A 15,267-nucleotide genomic window follows, 5' to 3' on the forward strand; every position below is an offset into this window, starting at 1 on the left:
TGAGAACCCCTGCTGTAAAGGTTAGTTAAAGAAGAGGGGGATTAGTTTATTAGCTTTAACTCCATTAGCCCCTAATTACTAGCCACCAATGGAATTTTCCTTTTAAATTATTAAGATTTTACATCATTAACTCCATCTCTAAAAATGTTCTGTCTGGGAATATCTAACTTCCGAAAGTCATGAGAATCCTATTTTCATTTTGTTTTACAGAGAAAAATAAAGCTTTTCAAGGACTCCTTTCTCAGCTAAACCTGCAGGAATACCAAAGCACAAAACTCAGGCTGCAGCATGTCCTGGAAATTGGCTCAGAAAGTACAGAAAACTGGACTCCTCAGATGTTAGGGGATTTACCGTGGCATTTCCTGAGGAAACTAATGACTCTGAATGGGACAGCCAGAAACACAAGCCTTGTGCATAGAGCATATGATGATGAAGGAGGCAGTGAGGAGGCACAGATTGCAGGTGGAGATGTTTTTAGTTTTAGTGACACTGACATCAGAGAGTCTCTACATCCCCTCGATGTTCTCTGTGCCGTTCTGCTTTGCTCCGACAGTTTCCTACAGCAGGAGATCCTCTCCAAAATGTCCATGTGCCAGTTTGCCCTCCCTCTGCTGCTACCTCCCATCAACACGCCCAAGTGCACCCTACTGCTGTGGGCCATGAGGGACATTGTGAAGAAGTGGAGGCCACACTCCCTGGCAGAGAGCAGAGGGTTCAGAGAGGAGAGCCTGGTGCTCACAGCAATGCCAACCATTTCCTTTGTGCGGATTGGGAACTGCAGCTTCTCCAAGTCCAAACTCCTCAATGAGGTTCTCAGCCCCTCCCAGCAGCACCACGATTTCTTTATCCATCGGGACATGGACTCTGGGAATGTCCCTCGGGAAATCGCAGATGGGCTGGTTGAGATTTCCTGGTATTTCCCTGCTGGGAGGGAGAATTCAGATCTTTTCCCAGAACCCGTTGCAGCTACAAATCTGCGTGGAGACATTGAATCTCACTGGCTGCAGTTCAGCTTTTTAACAGTGGTCTCCTCAGCAGTGTTCATAGTTACTGAGAGCATCAGTGAGAGACAATACATGCTGTTATCATCCCTGCAGGGATCAGCCACTAAATACTACTTTATCCTCAACTGCAAGAATGGAAATCCCAAGGAAACATTGGGATTCCTTAATAAGTTGGCTCCAGTGCTGAATCTGAGCAAATCGCAACTGCTGAAGAAAGACAGCACCACAAATAATGCAGGATTTGTTCAAAAACTGAAATATACAATAAAAAGCATAACAAGTTCACCTCCCGAGAGAATGAATTTGGAAGCCATGGCTGTGACTGCACGTGAACTAGGAATCCAGGTAGATGAGGACCGTAAGGAATGCCAGAGTGCAAGCAAGCGGGCGAGAGAAATCACGGTGGAAATAAAAGATGTGGTAAAGTACAAGAGGGAAATGCTGAGACTGCAGGGGGATCTCTGGGAAAAATTGGCTAAAGTGGAAAAAGAACTGTGCAGAATGAGAAGGCAAGGGGAGACTGCCACGGAAGACTATAAATGTCAACTGAGAGAGAAACAGTTGGAATTACGTAGACAGCAGAATCAATGTGACCTTACTGATGGATTGATTAAATTTATTAATGGAATAGAACAATTGCCTTTAATGGAGAAACATTACTTCCTGAAATGGATGAAGTTTAGCCTGGATCACATTGCTCGAGATAATCTTTTTAAACTACGGGATCAATATAAAGGGAAAAGTAAAATGGCAGGAGATGACCCACAAGCACTAACTATGCTGGATAAATTAATATCTACCACTTCCTTAGGGGTTGAGCATTTCATGCGTGAGTTGGGGCAGTTCTATGAAGCTGAATGCTCAATGGTTAAAGAAGGAGACAAGGCAGAAGGCCAAAGACATTTCATCCATCTCCCAGGCATAGCAGCTGACCTGATGCTGGAAGGGTTTCCTGTGGAACTGATAGATGGAGATTCATCCAACATCCCACTGCATTGGGTGACAGATGTTCTGACTGAGCTCCATGCCAAGCTGGGGGGAAGGTCCAGAATGGTGGTTCTGACGGTGCTGGGAGTGCAGAGCACTGGGAAATCCACCCTCCTCAACACCATGTTCGGCCTGCAGTTTGCAGTGAGCAGTGGCCGATGTACGCGAGGAGCCTTCATGATGCTCATTAAAGTGGCAGAGAACTTTCAGCAGGAACTGGGCTGTGACTTCATCCTGGTGATAGACACAGAAGGCTTGAAAGCCCCTGAACTGGCCCTGCTGGAGGATAGTTATCAACATGACAATGAGCTGGCCACACTGGTGATTGGGTTAAGTGACATAACCATCGTTAACATGGCCATGGAGAATGCCACTGAAATGAAGGATATTCTGCAAATTGCGGTCCATGCCTTTCTCAGAATGGAGGAAATAGGGCAAAAAGCCAACTGCCAATTTGTGCATCAGAATGTCAGTGATGTGTCTGCGCATGAACAAAACATGAGGGACAGGAAGCACCTCCTAGAGCAGCTGAATGAAATGACCAAAGCTGCAGCTAGGATGGAAAAACAATGTAAAAAAGTGAAATTTTCATGTATTATGGACTATGATGCAGAGAAACACAACTGGTACATCCCTGGGCTGTGGCATGGAGTCCCTCCCATGGCTCCAGTGAACATGGGATACAGTGAGAGGGTGTGTGAGCTAAAGAAATACCTGCTTGATTTTATAAAGAAACAGTCATGTAATAGAGCCCCTAAGGACATTCCCCAGTTTGTCAAATGGATGGAGAGCCTGTGGAATGCTGTAAAACACGAGAACTTCATCTTCAGTTTCAGAAACAGCCTTGTAGCTGAAGCCTATAACCAGCTGTCTATGAAGTATTCCGAGTGGGAGTGGCATTTCCGCAAAGAGATACAACTCTGGGTATCTGAAAAGGAAACTGTCATTCAGAATCAGACATCAGAGAAACTACAGGCTAGTGCCTTATCCATGTTGAAAAATGAGGCACAGGAAAAACTGCAGCACGAGAAACAAAAAGTTTTGGATAATTTACAAGATTATTTTGAAAGTGGAGTTTCGAATCTGCACCTGATAGAAAAGTACAGAGAAGATTTTATCAGGAGTGCAAACAGCCTCAAAAACGAACTTGAGAGCTACTGCGAGCACAAGTGCGAGGTAGCAATTCGAATTCGAAAAGGCCAGCACAAGACAGAAAACATCCAGACCTCATACATGCAGATAATTGAAGGGAAAGTTGACAGGGTCTTGGATGAATGTAGGAATAAAAAACATAAACTAGAGCATGAGGAACTGAAATCAGAATTTGAAAACATGTGGAGAGAAACACTGTCAGAGTTGAAGTTCAGCAGCTTACAGAAACGTGAAGTTCATCGAGAGATGGAGTCCCAGTTGAGAAAGGACCTGGCAAATCGAGGGAGTGCTGTCAGGCAGAAGCTACAGGAATCAGGTAGTTTGTTGTTTTATGGAATTAACAATTTCAGAATGAAAAACGAGTACATAGATACAGCATGGATCAAAACTATGAAACAACTGTTGTCCACAGGGGAATGTGAAACAACTGTTCACACAGAAGAACTTGCTAAATCCTTAATAGATGAGGGTAACAGATACTCGGAAGAAAAGGTAAATTCCAAAGTGGACTACGATGAAATCCATTGCAGAGAACTGCTGAACATGATCAACGAGAGGCTCCAACAGGAGGATGTTAAAAAACTCGGCACTACTGCTTGCTTTGAAGTTGACCTGAAAATTCATATTTTGGGGAAGGCAGCTTGGAGATTTCAGAAGATGCATGAACATTTTATCCAAGAAAATGATCCTCAGTGTCGTCTAGAGAAGCTGAAACCTCAGTATTTCTCCACCTTTACTGACCTGTATTTGGAAAAAGATGAGAACCAAACAAGGGCCAGGGATTTCTGTTATCAGTGTCTCAAACCTGCCCTGGTGGATTATATCAACAAAAGGCTAGGAATAGAGATAGTAGATGACATTCTCAACAAGGCAGAGTCCATTGAATATGGCAGCCGGACCTTTTTCCAGTTCACTGTACAGAAAAAGCTTCTGGAGGAGATGAACTTTGATAACTATGTGAAATATATTAAAAACTACGAAGAATTTGTCAAAACCTGGATTCAGAGACGGATGATGGATCATTACAGGGAGACTAAGCGTCTGGGAGAGTTGGAGAAAAAGATTCTATCTACAATAGTAAAGAAAGTGAGGGAAGTTCTGGAAAGCTCCAGAAATGAAAAAAATACCCCAGTCTTAGCATTTTTAAACAACTTTTGCGAAGCGCTGCAGCAGGACCTAGTCATTTCCAAGGACAACTTACTTGGGATACGGTTTAAAAACACAGCGAAAACAGGCCAGTTTTGTGCTAATATTCAAACTTTTCTTCTGGATCTGGAACAAGAAATCTTACTCCAATTTGGTGGTTTGGATATTCAGACCAAACTCTCCCATCTGTCATTAAAACCCCAGGATGAGATCTTCAAGCGAGTGTTTGGCTGTGGGAAGCAGTGTCCATTTTGTAAAGTCCCCTGTGAAGCAGGAGGCAGTGACCACAAGGAGCATTTTGCATCTGTGCATCGGCCACAAGGATTAGGCGGTTACAGGTATCTTGATACACAAAAACTTGTCTATGATATATGCTCATCTGAAGTGGTTTCTGAGAACTCATTCCGAAATTCAGACACAAAAGGGAAACGTCATCCCTACAAAGATTATCGCATCTATTACCCAGACTGGCGCATTCAGCCAGATCCCAGCATTGAGGCTTCTGATTACTGGAAGTTTATTTTTCAGAAGTTCAATCACCAGTTAGCTAACAGTTATAATGCTAACCCAGCAGATCTCCCAAGAGACTGGGGAAAAATAACTGAAACTCGGGCACAGGAAGGCCTAAAAGAAGTCTTTAACATGAAATAAAAACATGGTGAGAGCCTGTTGAAATGGAATATACATATGTTTAAATATTTGAAACTTTCCTTAATTTTAAAAAATGGCATATTAAAAAATATTCTGTATTGTATTTTTTAAGTCTCAGAACCTCATGTTCACTTCACAGCTTCTAAGTAGAGCTGACAGGTTTCTGATTTTTCATGTCACATGACAACTTATGATACGATTACAGAGTGACTGCTATACAATTACTGCTAGGAACATAAGAACTGCCACACTTGACCAGAGCAGAGTGGACCATTTAGTCTACTATCCTGTCTCCGAGAGTGGTCAATACCAGATACTCCATAAGAAGATTCAAGGAACCCTGAATGGACAGTTGTGGAACAACAGAAGTTTCTTCCTAACAAATTATTAGATTTCAGGGGAGGCCAGCATCAACCACAATAATCATCTGCTAGTCTGGCTTTCAGCATAACACCTGGCCAGAGAATTCCGTCCAATAATTCCTGCTGCGGAAGAAATTATTCATCCATAATTGGTAAGAAGCAGCTCATTATCAAACCAAGTAATTTGTGGTTGAACCAAGAAGAGCAGATATTTTAGAAGGAAACCCTAAATAATGATGAATTTACCAATGCACTTTGGAAGCTGTTCCAGGTCAGTTACTCTGACTGCAAAAGCTGAATTTTATTTTCAATTAAAAATAAATTTAACTTCAATTTCCAGACACTGGATCTTGTTCTATATTTGTTTGCTAGACTCAAGAGGCCTCTACTATCTGTTATTTTCTTCTTTAGTAGTTACAGATCATGATCAACCTTCTCTTTGTTAAGTAAATGTATTGAGCTCCAAGTCTCTCAGTATAAAGCAGGTTTTTTCAAACCTTGAATCATTCTTGCAGATCTTTTCTGAAACCTCTCCAATTTTCCAACACACTTTTTTTAAACTATGGACACCAGAACTGGACACAATGTCCCAGTAATGGTCTCACCATTGGCATATACAGAAGTAATATCTCCCTAATCCTCCTTGATACTTCTTTGTTTATACATCTCAGCATAGGCGCCAACCCCCCTCTGCCCCCCGCCCCCACTCCACCCCTTCCCTGAGGCCCCACCCCTGCCCTGCCTCTTCCCACCCCTGTCCCGCCCCCATCCCACCGCCTTCCCCAAAGTTCCCGCCTCAACTCCCATGGCGTCGGCACCTTATGCATCCAGGATCATGTTAGACCTTCCCCAGACCCCAAGTTCAGCCACTTACTGTCTTAGAGTGTGTCACAGACTGATAGCAAGTTAAGGGAATGGGATGTGAAATTGGAATAAAAATTGGGGAAAAGATACTTTTTATCTGTTATGGAATGTTGGGCTGGCCATAGTTCCCACAGTTAATAGAAGGTCTCTTTTGAGTTGCTGGAACAGTCCCCAAGGGATGCAGCTAAACCTTAGCCCCAGAAGGAAGATTTTCTACAGTTAAAGAGGAAATAAGAGGATTAAATAAAAGAAAAATAGAGACATTGTTTGAACTGCATAGAGATAAAAATAATAAATAATAGCATTTCTGGCCCAAACTCTCTGCAGTCACCCCAGCCCAGGACCCCCTCTGCTCTCCCTGCCCATGTCCCCTTTCTCAACTGCTGGCCTGAGAAGGTGGCTGGATGGGGAAGTGGCTCCCTCTAGTGTCCTCAAGGCAACACCCCTCCCTCTTCCCATCCTCTCTGGCTATTGCGATCTCTGTCCCTGATATTTTAGTAAAAAGAAAAGGAGGACTTGTGGCACCTTAGAGACTAACACATTTATTTGAGCATAAGCTTTCGTGAGCTTCATGCATCCGATGAAGTGAGCTGTAGCTCACGAAAGCTTATGCTCAAATAAATGTGTTAGTCTCTAAGGTGCCACAAGTCCTCCTTTTCTTTTTGCGAATATAGACTAACACGGCTGCTACTCTGAAACCTGATATTTTAGTGTCACTCTCTTTTCTGTGTCTTTCCCCAGGGGCCACCCCTCGTGCTCATCTGCACCAAATAGCCTCTGCCATTGCACAACCCAGTAATCATCTTTCCCTGGAGCCTCACCACAATTCCCCTTCCCAAAAAACAGAATCATTGGCAAATCCCCATATGCTCCTTGGCCCCATTCTCCTGGGTGGTTAATAAATACCCTGGACGGCACTTAGTGCCTTGTGGACACCCTGACTCCCTGCAGTGAATGAGCCCCTGCCTGAACCCAGGGAGGACACCCCAGCTCTCACCCTGAGCTCCTGCAGCACCAGAGCAGAGCTGTCCCTACAGAGTAAATGAGACCCTGCGGGATTGGGACTCAGTCCTCCCCACCCTGAGCCTTGCTCCCCTTTATCCCAGTCTCTTCTACTCTGAGGGACTTCCCTGGTCAGTAGCATGAGTGTTACTGGGACACAGATGGGGGTGTGTGACCCAGGGACTTCTTGGTGCCAACTGGCAGAGGACACAGGGGTGCATTAGGATTTCAGGGATCCCCTGGGCCTGATATCTACATACTAGTTCACCAAAGAGTGTCATACCACATCTCTACTGAAAGCCTGTGTCACACTGGTCACCTTAATCATTGCAAAATGTATGTACAGATAACATGTAAGGAGTTATGTATACAGACTGAAAATCATGTTCTTAAGGTTTATGACTTGGGACTGGTGAGAAAAGGTGAAAAACAGGTTTCTTTCAGACAAGAGATGTTTATCGGTTTATCTGCATGTTTGCTGAGTACTGTATGGTTCACAATGGGCACCCATTTACAGTCTGAGCAAAATGTTAATCAAGTGCTCGCAGAGTGTCCTGGACAGGAAAAGACAAGCAGCGGGAATTATCCTCCAAGCGCACACAATGGAGTTTTAGACGATAACTGTAGATAAAGAGACAAACTCTGAATCTTCCCACTGAGGAGACAAGAGGACTGCGTGCTTGTCTCATGAATAGAAGATCACAGCCACACCTGGCTGGAAGGATTTGGGGCAAGCTTTTGCCCTTATGACAGGACAATGTCCTATTAATCAAGTTGAGGGTCGACTATGCATGTCATGATTTTATTTTATATGTAACCCTTTGTTTCTAATATTTCTACTTCTTATCATTTGAATCCCTGTGTTAAATAAACATACTTGCTTTCTGTGTGAACAAGTCTGAGTGCGGAGTATTCAATGGAGCTGTGTAGTGTGGTGTAACTGATAAGATGCAGTTTGGGAACACCAGGTCTGGTGGTTCAGGGGCTGGACACTCCAGAGAGATGCTCGAGGGTTGGTGTGTGCTTATCGCTCATCTATACCGAGAGAGCAAGACCTGCAGAGGCCTAGAGAGGAGTGCTTGTGTTGGGGAGTGACCCCCTGGCATGCACCGACAAGGGCATGTGGTAGCGAAGGGCACACGGAGGGCAGGTGGTAGCGAAGTGACTCACAGCCCTGGGTATCCCTGGGAGGCATCACAGGGGAAGGGAATGGGACTGACCTAAACTCCCTGGTCTATTGCCACCTCCAGTGGCTGCAATGTCCCCCCACCCTGGAGCAGGTAGCAGTCCAGTCCTTTCATGGATGCTTGTTCGCCGGTTGCCCCCTTTGTCCTGTCAGCCGAGAACTGCTCCGCCTGAGGGGGATGGGGCAGCAGCTCCCCTGGGGCAGGGAATCAACAGGGGGCTGAGGCTGCAAAGCAAACAGCCCTGTCCTGAGAGCTCGCTGCCCAGGGCAGAGGGGCCCAGATGGGGTTGATGGGGGAGTGGCAGCTGCCAGGGCCAGGGGCCTGGGAAAGGCCTGAGAAGTGCCACCCCATGAAAACCCCTTCACTAAATTCCCTCACTGATGCTGAGCTGCTCCTTCCCCCTGTACATCTTCCTAACCTCCCTCCTCTTGACTCCCCCACATCTGCTGCCTTCTGAACTCTCTTCTCCCCTGTGATCCCTCCCAACATCCCACAAGGCCCTTCCCCTTGGCTCCATGAATCCTGCCCCTTTCCTTCCCCACAACCTTCTCTCAAATCTGCTTCTCTCCACTCTCTGGAGTTCCCCCTTCCCTACCCATGTAAACTGTGCCCTCCCCCACCATGGCCCTCTCCTAAATCCCCCCCATTCTTTACCCCTCCCCCTGAACTCCCTGCCCCTTTGTCCCCCCTGCTCCCCATTGTACTGGTTTAACTGTCCCCTGATTCATCACTGAGACTGGAAGACAATGGAGACTGTGCAGGGGAGGGTAGCTTCTCCTCACCTCCCTCGCTGGCTTATGATGAAAATGGCTCAGTAGACTGTGACCCTTGCCTCTAGAGAGAGAAGGGTTACGTGGAGGGTCACAGTGAGCCTCTGAGGCTCGCGAAATCCTCCAGGAAACGCGGGACCCATGGAGGCAAGGACAGAGCTTTGTCACAAATGGTATAACTGCATCCACGCTCACGGTTGCACCAATTTAACTATCAGTAAAAAATTACTCCTTAAGTGACACAGTTAAATTGGTACAAATACTGTACGGAGACCAGGCTTCACAAAACCTATTTCTTGCAGCTTAGGAAAAACCATTTTTTTTTAATTATTGCAGTTGCATGTGATTCGATAGCATCAGCCACTAGTGATAAACACTCAGTTATACTCAAACACAAGGAGTTAATCAAAATTCTCTGAAGAGACCCTGATAATGTCTTAGATGAGTTATTTGCACAGTTTGTTATCACAAGGGAGGAGTACAGCAGCATGAATCAAACAGAAGATACAGTGAGCAAAATTAGAAAATTATTAATTCAAACAAACAATGTAAAGAGAATCCACTTGTCCGCAATTTCTGGAGTGTTTAGCACTCTTGTTTCCAGCTATGGAATCTGGATTTACAACCTTCAGGACATGGTAAGTCGTATCTCTTTCTCACTTTATTTTTCACAGGAAAATAGCACAACAGCTGTTACACTGAGTTCGGGGCATATTTCCAATTACAGATGTAATGTTTTGGACAATAATGCCCAAAGGCTTTAACTTCATTAAGTACATGCAGATATTCCAGCAAGACCCCTGCCTCATTTGGCATTTAGATTGGATGGAACTCAGGTGCAGTTCAGAAGATCCAGCTGTACAATTTCAAGAAGCCAGACTGTGATGTCCTGAGAGTACAAAAATATCTTTAACTGAAAGGAGTTCCATTTTTATTTTGCATTATCAAAGATATACCCTGTTACCCTGCCAGGATAGCTGGCTAGTTTCCAGTTATCATCATGATAGCAGTGAGCCTGCAAGGAGGGATTTGAATGTGAAGAATTAATTGGCATTGCAGGCAAGCTCAGAAAGGGCGTTTCATGTGTAGGGAAAAACACAGAAATGTCTGCCGGAGAAGTGGACAAATCCTGTGTCTAGGATGGCATCACTGGGTGTGTCCACACTAAGAAGAAAGGTGTCTTCTTACAATTTAGATAAACTGGTGCAACTTTTGAATACTGTGAAGTACTGTCAAGTCTTCATTATGAGCCAAGGGCACTCAGGTTGTTTCTGCAGGGGCTGGCTAAGAGTCCAGCAGCCAGGGTTCACGTTAGCTATATAGAGCATTGTGTGCATCCAGGCTACAAGGAGTAGCCTGGTCTGGTACACAGAGATTCTTGTTCTTTGTTGGACTTCTTGCAAGGCTCTTCAGTTACTTACTCAGCTTTTCACTGCATCACCTACAGTGCCCCTTCACATAACAAAACTCTAGGAATCCAAGCCGGTTGTTCAGTATAACCAGGGGTTCATTATAGCAAAAGAGGCGGGGTAGTGGGGCCACTGTGGGAGCTCACAGCTCCTCCTGCCCTGGGGCCGGACAGACTCTTTCTGTCCCTGGCCATGGCCCCAGGACTGCAAGGACTCTGGATCTCTGGTCCCTAGATCCCATCTCGAGGGTGTTATAGCAAGAGTGTACTATAGTAGATTCTAAAGGACACTTCACTGACTCCAGCAAGCTCATAACTCAGGCTTAAGAACTTCAGAATGGCAATACTGGGTCAGACAATAATAATGGACCATCTAGTCCAGTATATCCTGTCTTCTGACAGTGGCCAGTGCTAGATGCTTCAGAGGGAATGAGCAGAACAGGGCAATTTTGAATGATCCATCCCCTGTCAACCACTCCATCTTCTGGCAATTAGAGGTTTTGGGACACCTGGAGGATGGGATTGTGCCCCGACCATCTTGGCTCAGAGCTCTTGATGGACCTATCCTCTATGAACTTATCTAATTCTTTTTTTATACTTTTGGCCTTCACAACACCCTGGCAATGAGTTTCACACATTGACTGGGCTTCTGCGCTCCTTCCCCTGTCCCCCAAAATACAAAATCAATTTAAAAATAAACAGATATATAAGAACCTTCTGGTTCTGCTGTGCTCCCAGCTTTGGGCACGTCTGAGCTGGCACTAGCCCAGATCCAAGAGCCACCTATACAGGAAAAAACTGGAATCTTTGGTCCCTCATTGGCATCTCCAGTCCCTTGCTGGCATCTAGGGTCCCTTGCTGATCTGCTCTGGCATCTCAGGTACCTCATTGTTCTTTACTCTTCTCTCCTTTCTGGGTTGAGCCTCATTCTGAGCAGCTGCTCTTCCTTCCTGGCTGGAGGAGGAGCTGTGGGGTTCCAGAATGGCTGAAGGCAGACGACAACAGACATTCTTACGCTCCTGGAGCAACAGTTCTTTGGTCCTTCTCCTCCTGACTCTCACTATAGGGATGGGAAAAGGACTCAAGTGGTGGCCGTGGCTCTCTCAGTCGGAGGTATCACTCAACCATTTTACAAATAAGGTAAAGGAGAGGTCTCACAAGGTGCCTTCAGGTGAAGTGTCTCTAATATACAGATCCAAGTCTCACCCACTTAGCCATGCTGCCTTTCAGAATGCATGTGCCAAATATGTTTGCTTGGCTATGCTCTCCATAACCACCACTTCAACCACTAGAATACACTCTTCTGTCAGTGCTGGGAATAGATCCAGGCTTCGTGATTCCCAGCATTTCACAGTCATCTATCAAAGAGCTCCATTGTGCTAGGTGATGTACGTACACCGAATAAGAGACAGGCTCTCCCCCAACAAGTTTACAGTTTAAGCAAACTTGATTACACTCATTTGACAGATGGGAAACTGAATCAAAGAGATTAAGTGACTTGCTGAAGGTCACGCAGAAAGTCTGTGTGAAAGCGAGCAATTAAACCCAGATTTCCTGAGTCCCAGTCCAGATACTTAACCACAGGATCAGCTGTCCTCTGTTGCTCACACTCTAATGCAAAATCTTGACTGCAATCCAAGTGCTGTTAAGGTAGAATAATGTTATACATGCATGGACTGTGCAACTGTCTGATGTGCCAATTTCTCCCTACAAGGGAGAATAAAGTAGGCGTTAAAGTTTGCATTAGAGTGTGAGATTTGTGAGAAGCTGGGCTGCATCCTGCTTTCAGTAACTGTTGGAGATGGAGTGTTGCCGTGTGTTATCAACGGTGCAGCCGATGATGCGAAGGTGGAAATGAATACTGGAGACTTTCCCCTTTCCATGCTTTAAAGGTTTTGTCTCTTGCAGAATTAACTATTGTTAAACAAAGTTTTCATTTGTGTTAATATATATTAGAAAACAAATGGCTATGTAGCTAAATGGTCAGGCAGGTGAATGAAGACAATTATTCCTTAAATAACAATATTTTTTTTCTCTTCTGGCATTCTTATTAGGTCATTTAAACCCAGAGCAAGAGTCAAAGACTCTGTGAGCCCCAGAGCCAGGGGGAAAAGATGATTTAAAACCAGAGAAGGAGTCAGACACTCAGCCAACCTGGGAGCCAAAAAGGAAGCTGGTGTGATGCTGCAGGCTTAGGCCAACTCTAGGCCTACATATCAACTGAGAGTCTGTCAGGCTTAATGCTGGTGGAACGTTATTAAAATTTTGTGAAAATTCCACTAAAATATGTAGTGTTTGGACTTTCCGAAATGCTGGTGAATGGATGAGTCCAATACTCATATGCTAATTCTGCATTTCTCATGTTACAAGTAACGTCTGTACATGGATGTTACATAACTCTCACGTGGCTGGGACACGTCCCAGGAGAGTAAGAGCCACCGGCCCTTGCTGAGACTGTGGCTGCGCGACAGAGTTTACAGCGGTGCAGCTGCAGCATTGCAAGAGCAGGCTCTAACCCACTGGGCGAGAGCTCTCCTGTCGACTCAATTATTCCAACTACTGCGAGCCGCGGTAGCTATGTCACTGGAGAAGCTCTCCTGCGGATACAGCATTGTTCACGCTGGTGCTTGGGTCAGCGTAACTCACATCGCTCGGCGGAGGGGGTGGCTTATTCACACCCCTGAGCAACACAACTTATGCCGACCTAAGATGTAGGTGTACACGGGCTGAGTTTCGCCCATAGCAACAGCTACAGCCTTTAGGGGAGAGAGTGGTCCATTGATACCCATTAAAAAGCAAAGCGTCTAGAGGAATCACCTTGATTCTCAATACAGTAGGAAGAAACCAGTTTACAAGACCATGGAGAAGGGGAAATTCCAACCCAGAGATGAGTCAGAGATGACCTCACGAAAGAATTACCTTATGGACCCCCGCCCCCTCCCACCACCACCACCTTTTGCATCTGTGAGCCCTGGGGCCAGAAAAATCACATGGCAGGGGGTTTTGGAGATTGAAGTGAAAGCCTTATCAAGTATTGGAATGCATTATCGACAGTATTGTAGGAACTGTGATGATGGCAAGGAATGCCGACTTTTCCCTTTACTTCTCACATCCATGCGTTTAAAGACAATTGGGCAGCACAGATGTCACAGAGCAGAAGTTGAAAACAATGGAATTGTACAGAATGGAATATACATACAAAAGAATAGAATTTGCTAGCCAAAATTGTTACTGTTGATAATGATGGGAAAGGAACCCAGTATAATTCAGGACCGGATCCCCAGGAGCACCAAACACTGCTATGGACCACCTAGATGGGGAGCTTAGGTAGCTTTCTGCTCCCTTGATCCTGGGAGCTATTACAGGCTGAATCATCCCCTCTGTCCTATGTTAAAACAGCCTCTGCACTGCTCTAACTTGTGCTGGTGAAAAACAGCTCCCAAGAAGCCAGCCGCTCCACTGGTCAAGACAGCTGCAGCACATCACGTGCCCACCCTGTAATAGCCCCTACACCGAGACAAGGAGGGGTTATGCCCGCTGAGAGTCTGGTTCCAGTCTTGCCAATACCAACTGTTCAAAATCATATCAGGACCCCAAAATCATGAGATTGGCTTAAAAATCTTTGATTAAAAAACGTAAAAACGTTTGGATTCTTTTTATGTTGCTTCTGCTTTTTGAGCCTTTAAACTTTTCTTTCTTACAAAAGATTTCAAGCATTACTCTGCAATCTAAGGGCTGGAAACTTACTTTAAAACAATGAAAGCGGAGATTCTCCTGTAATCCCATGAGTCCAGGAGCTCGAGCCTTAATTAAAAATACAAAACATTAGGAGATTAATGATAAAGTGGTGAGAGTGGGAAACACTACACAAGGCAGGATGAGTTTGCAGGCTGAAAGTTTATAAACACACACACACACACACGTGTCTTACTTGTAAATTGAACATATATAAATCCATGGTGCCACTATATAAATCTGTGGTTCTCCCATACCTGTGAGCAGTTCTGGTTTCCCCATCTCGAAAAAGATATTAGAAATGGAAAATGAACAGAGAAGGGCAACAAAAATGATTACGGATATGGAAAGGCTTCCATCTAAGGTGAGATTTAAAAGACTGGAATTGTTCAGTTTGTAAAAGAGGTGACTAAGGGGAGAAATGATAGAGGTCTATAAAATCATGAATGGTATGGGGAAAGTGAATAGAGAAGTGTTAGTTACCCCTTCACATAACACAAGAACCAGGGGTCACCCAATAAAATTAATAGGCAGCAGGTTTAAAACAAACAGAAGGAAGGATTTCTTCACACAAGGCACAGTCAACCTGTGGAACTCGCTGCCAGGGGATGTTGTGAAGGCCAAAAGTATAACTGGATTTTAAAAAGAACTAGATAAATTCATGGGAGGATAGGTCCATCAATGGCTATTAGCCAAGATGGTCAGGGATGCGACCCCATGCTCTGGGGTTCCAGGCCCCAGTCCTCTGACTGCCAGATGCTGGGACTGGATGAGAGGGGATCACTTTGTCTTTGTCTACACAGCCGACATTAAAGCGCTGCTGTGGCAGCGTTGCGGCAGCAGCATTTTAATGTGGCTGTGTAGTCGCGGCACTAGTTCAGGGGAGAGCTCTCCCCGCTCCGGTGCACTGTCTACACTGCCACTTTAGAGCGCTGACACTTGCATCGCTCAGAGGGGTGTTTTTTCACACCCCTGAGCGAGAAAGTTTCAGCACTGTAA

The 15,267-nt window shown here is 45.1% G+C and overlaps 1 protein-coding gene across 5 annotated transcripts in view; it reads left to right on the forward strand.

Moving 5' to 3' along the window:
• LOC119566344 (up-regulator of cell proliferation) overlaps window positions 1–8,064 on the forward strand; it is a 34,674-nt gene extending 26,610 nt beyond the window's left edge. For all 5 annotated transcript variants that reach the window (XM_043548970.1, XM_037898977.2, XM_037898980.2 and 2 more), the window contains one exon: window positions 211–8,064. In XM_043548970.1, coding sequence (XP_043404905.1) covers window positions 211–4,940 — 4,730 coding nt within the window. In that variant the 3' untranslated portion in view covers window positions 4,941–8,064. The remainder of the gene's footprint in view (window positions 1–210) is intronic.
• Window positions 8,065–15,267: the final 7,203 nt, after the last annotated feature.

This window comes from Chelonia mydas, chromosome 6 (genome assembly GCF_015237465.2).
Source record: "Chelonia mydas isolate rCheMyd1 chromosome 6, rCheMyd1.pri.v2, whole genome shotgun sequence".
Lineage (NCBI taxonomy): Eukaryota > Metazoa > Chordata > Testudines > Cheloniidae > Chelonia > Chelonia mydas.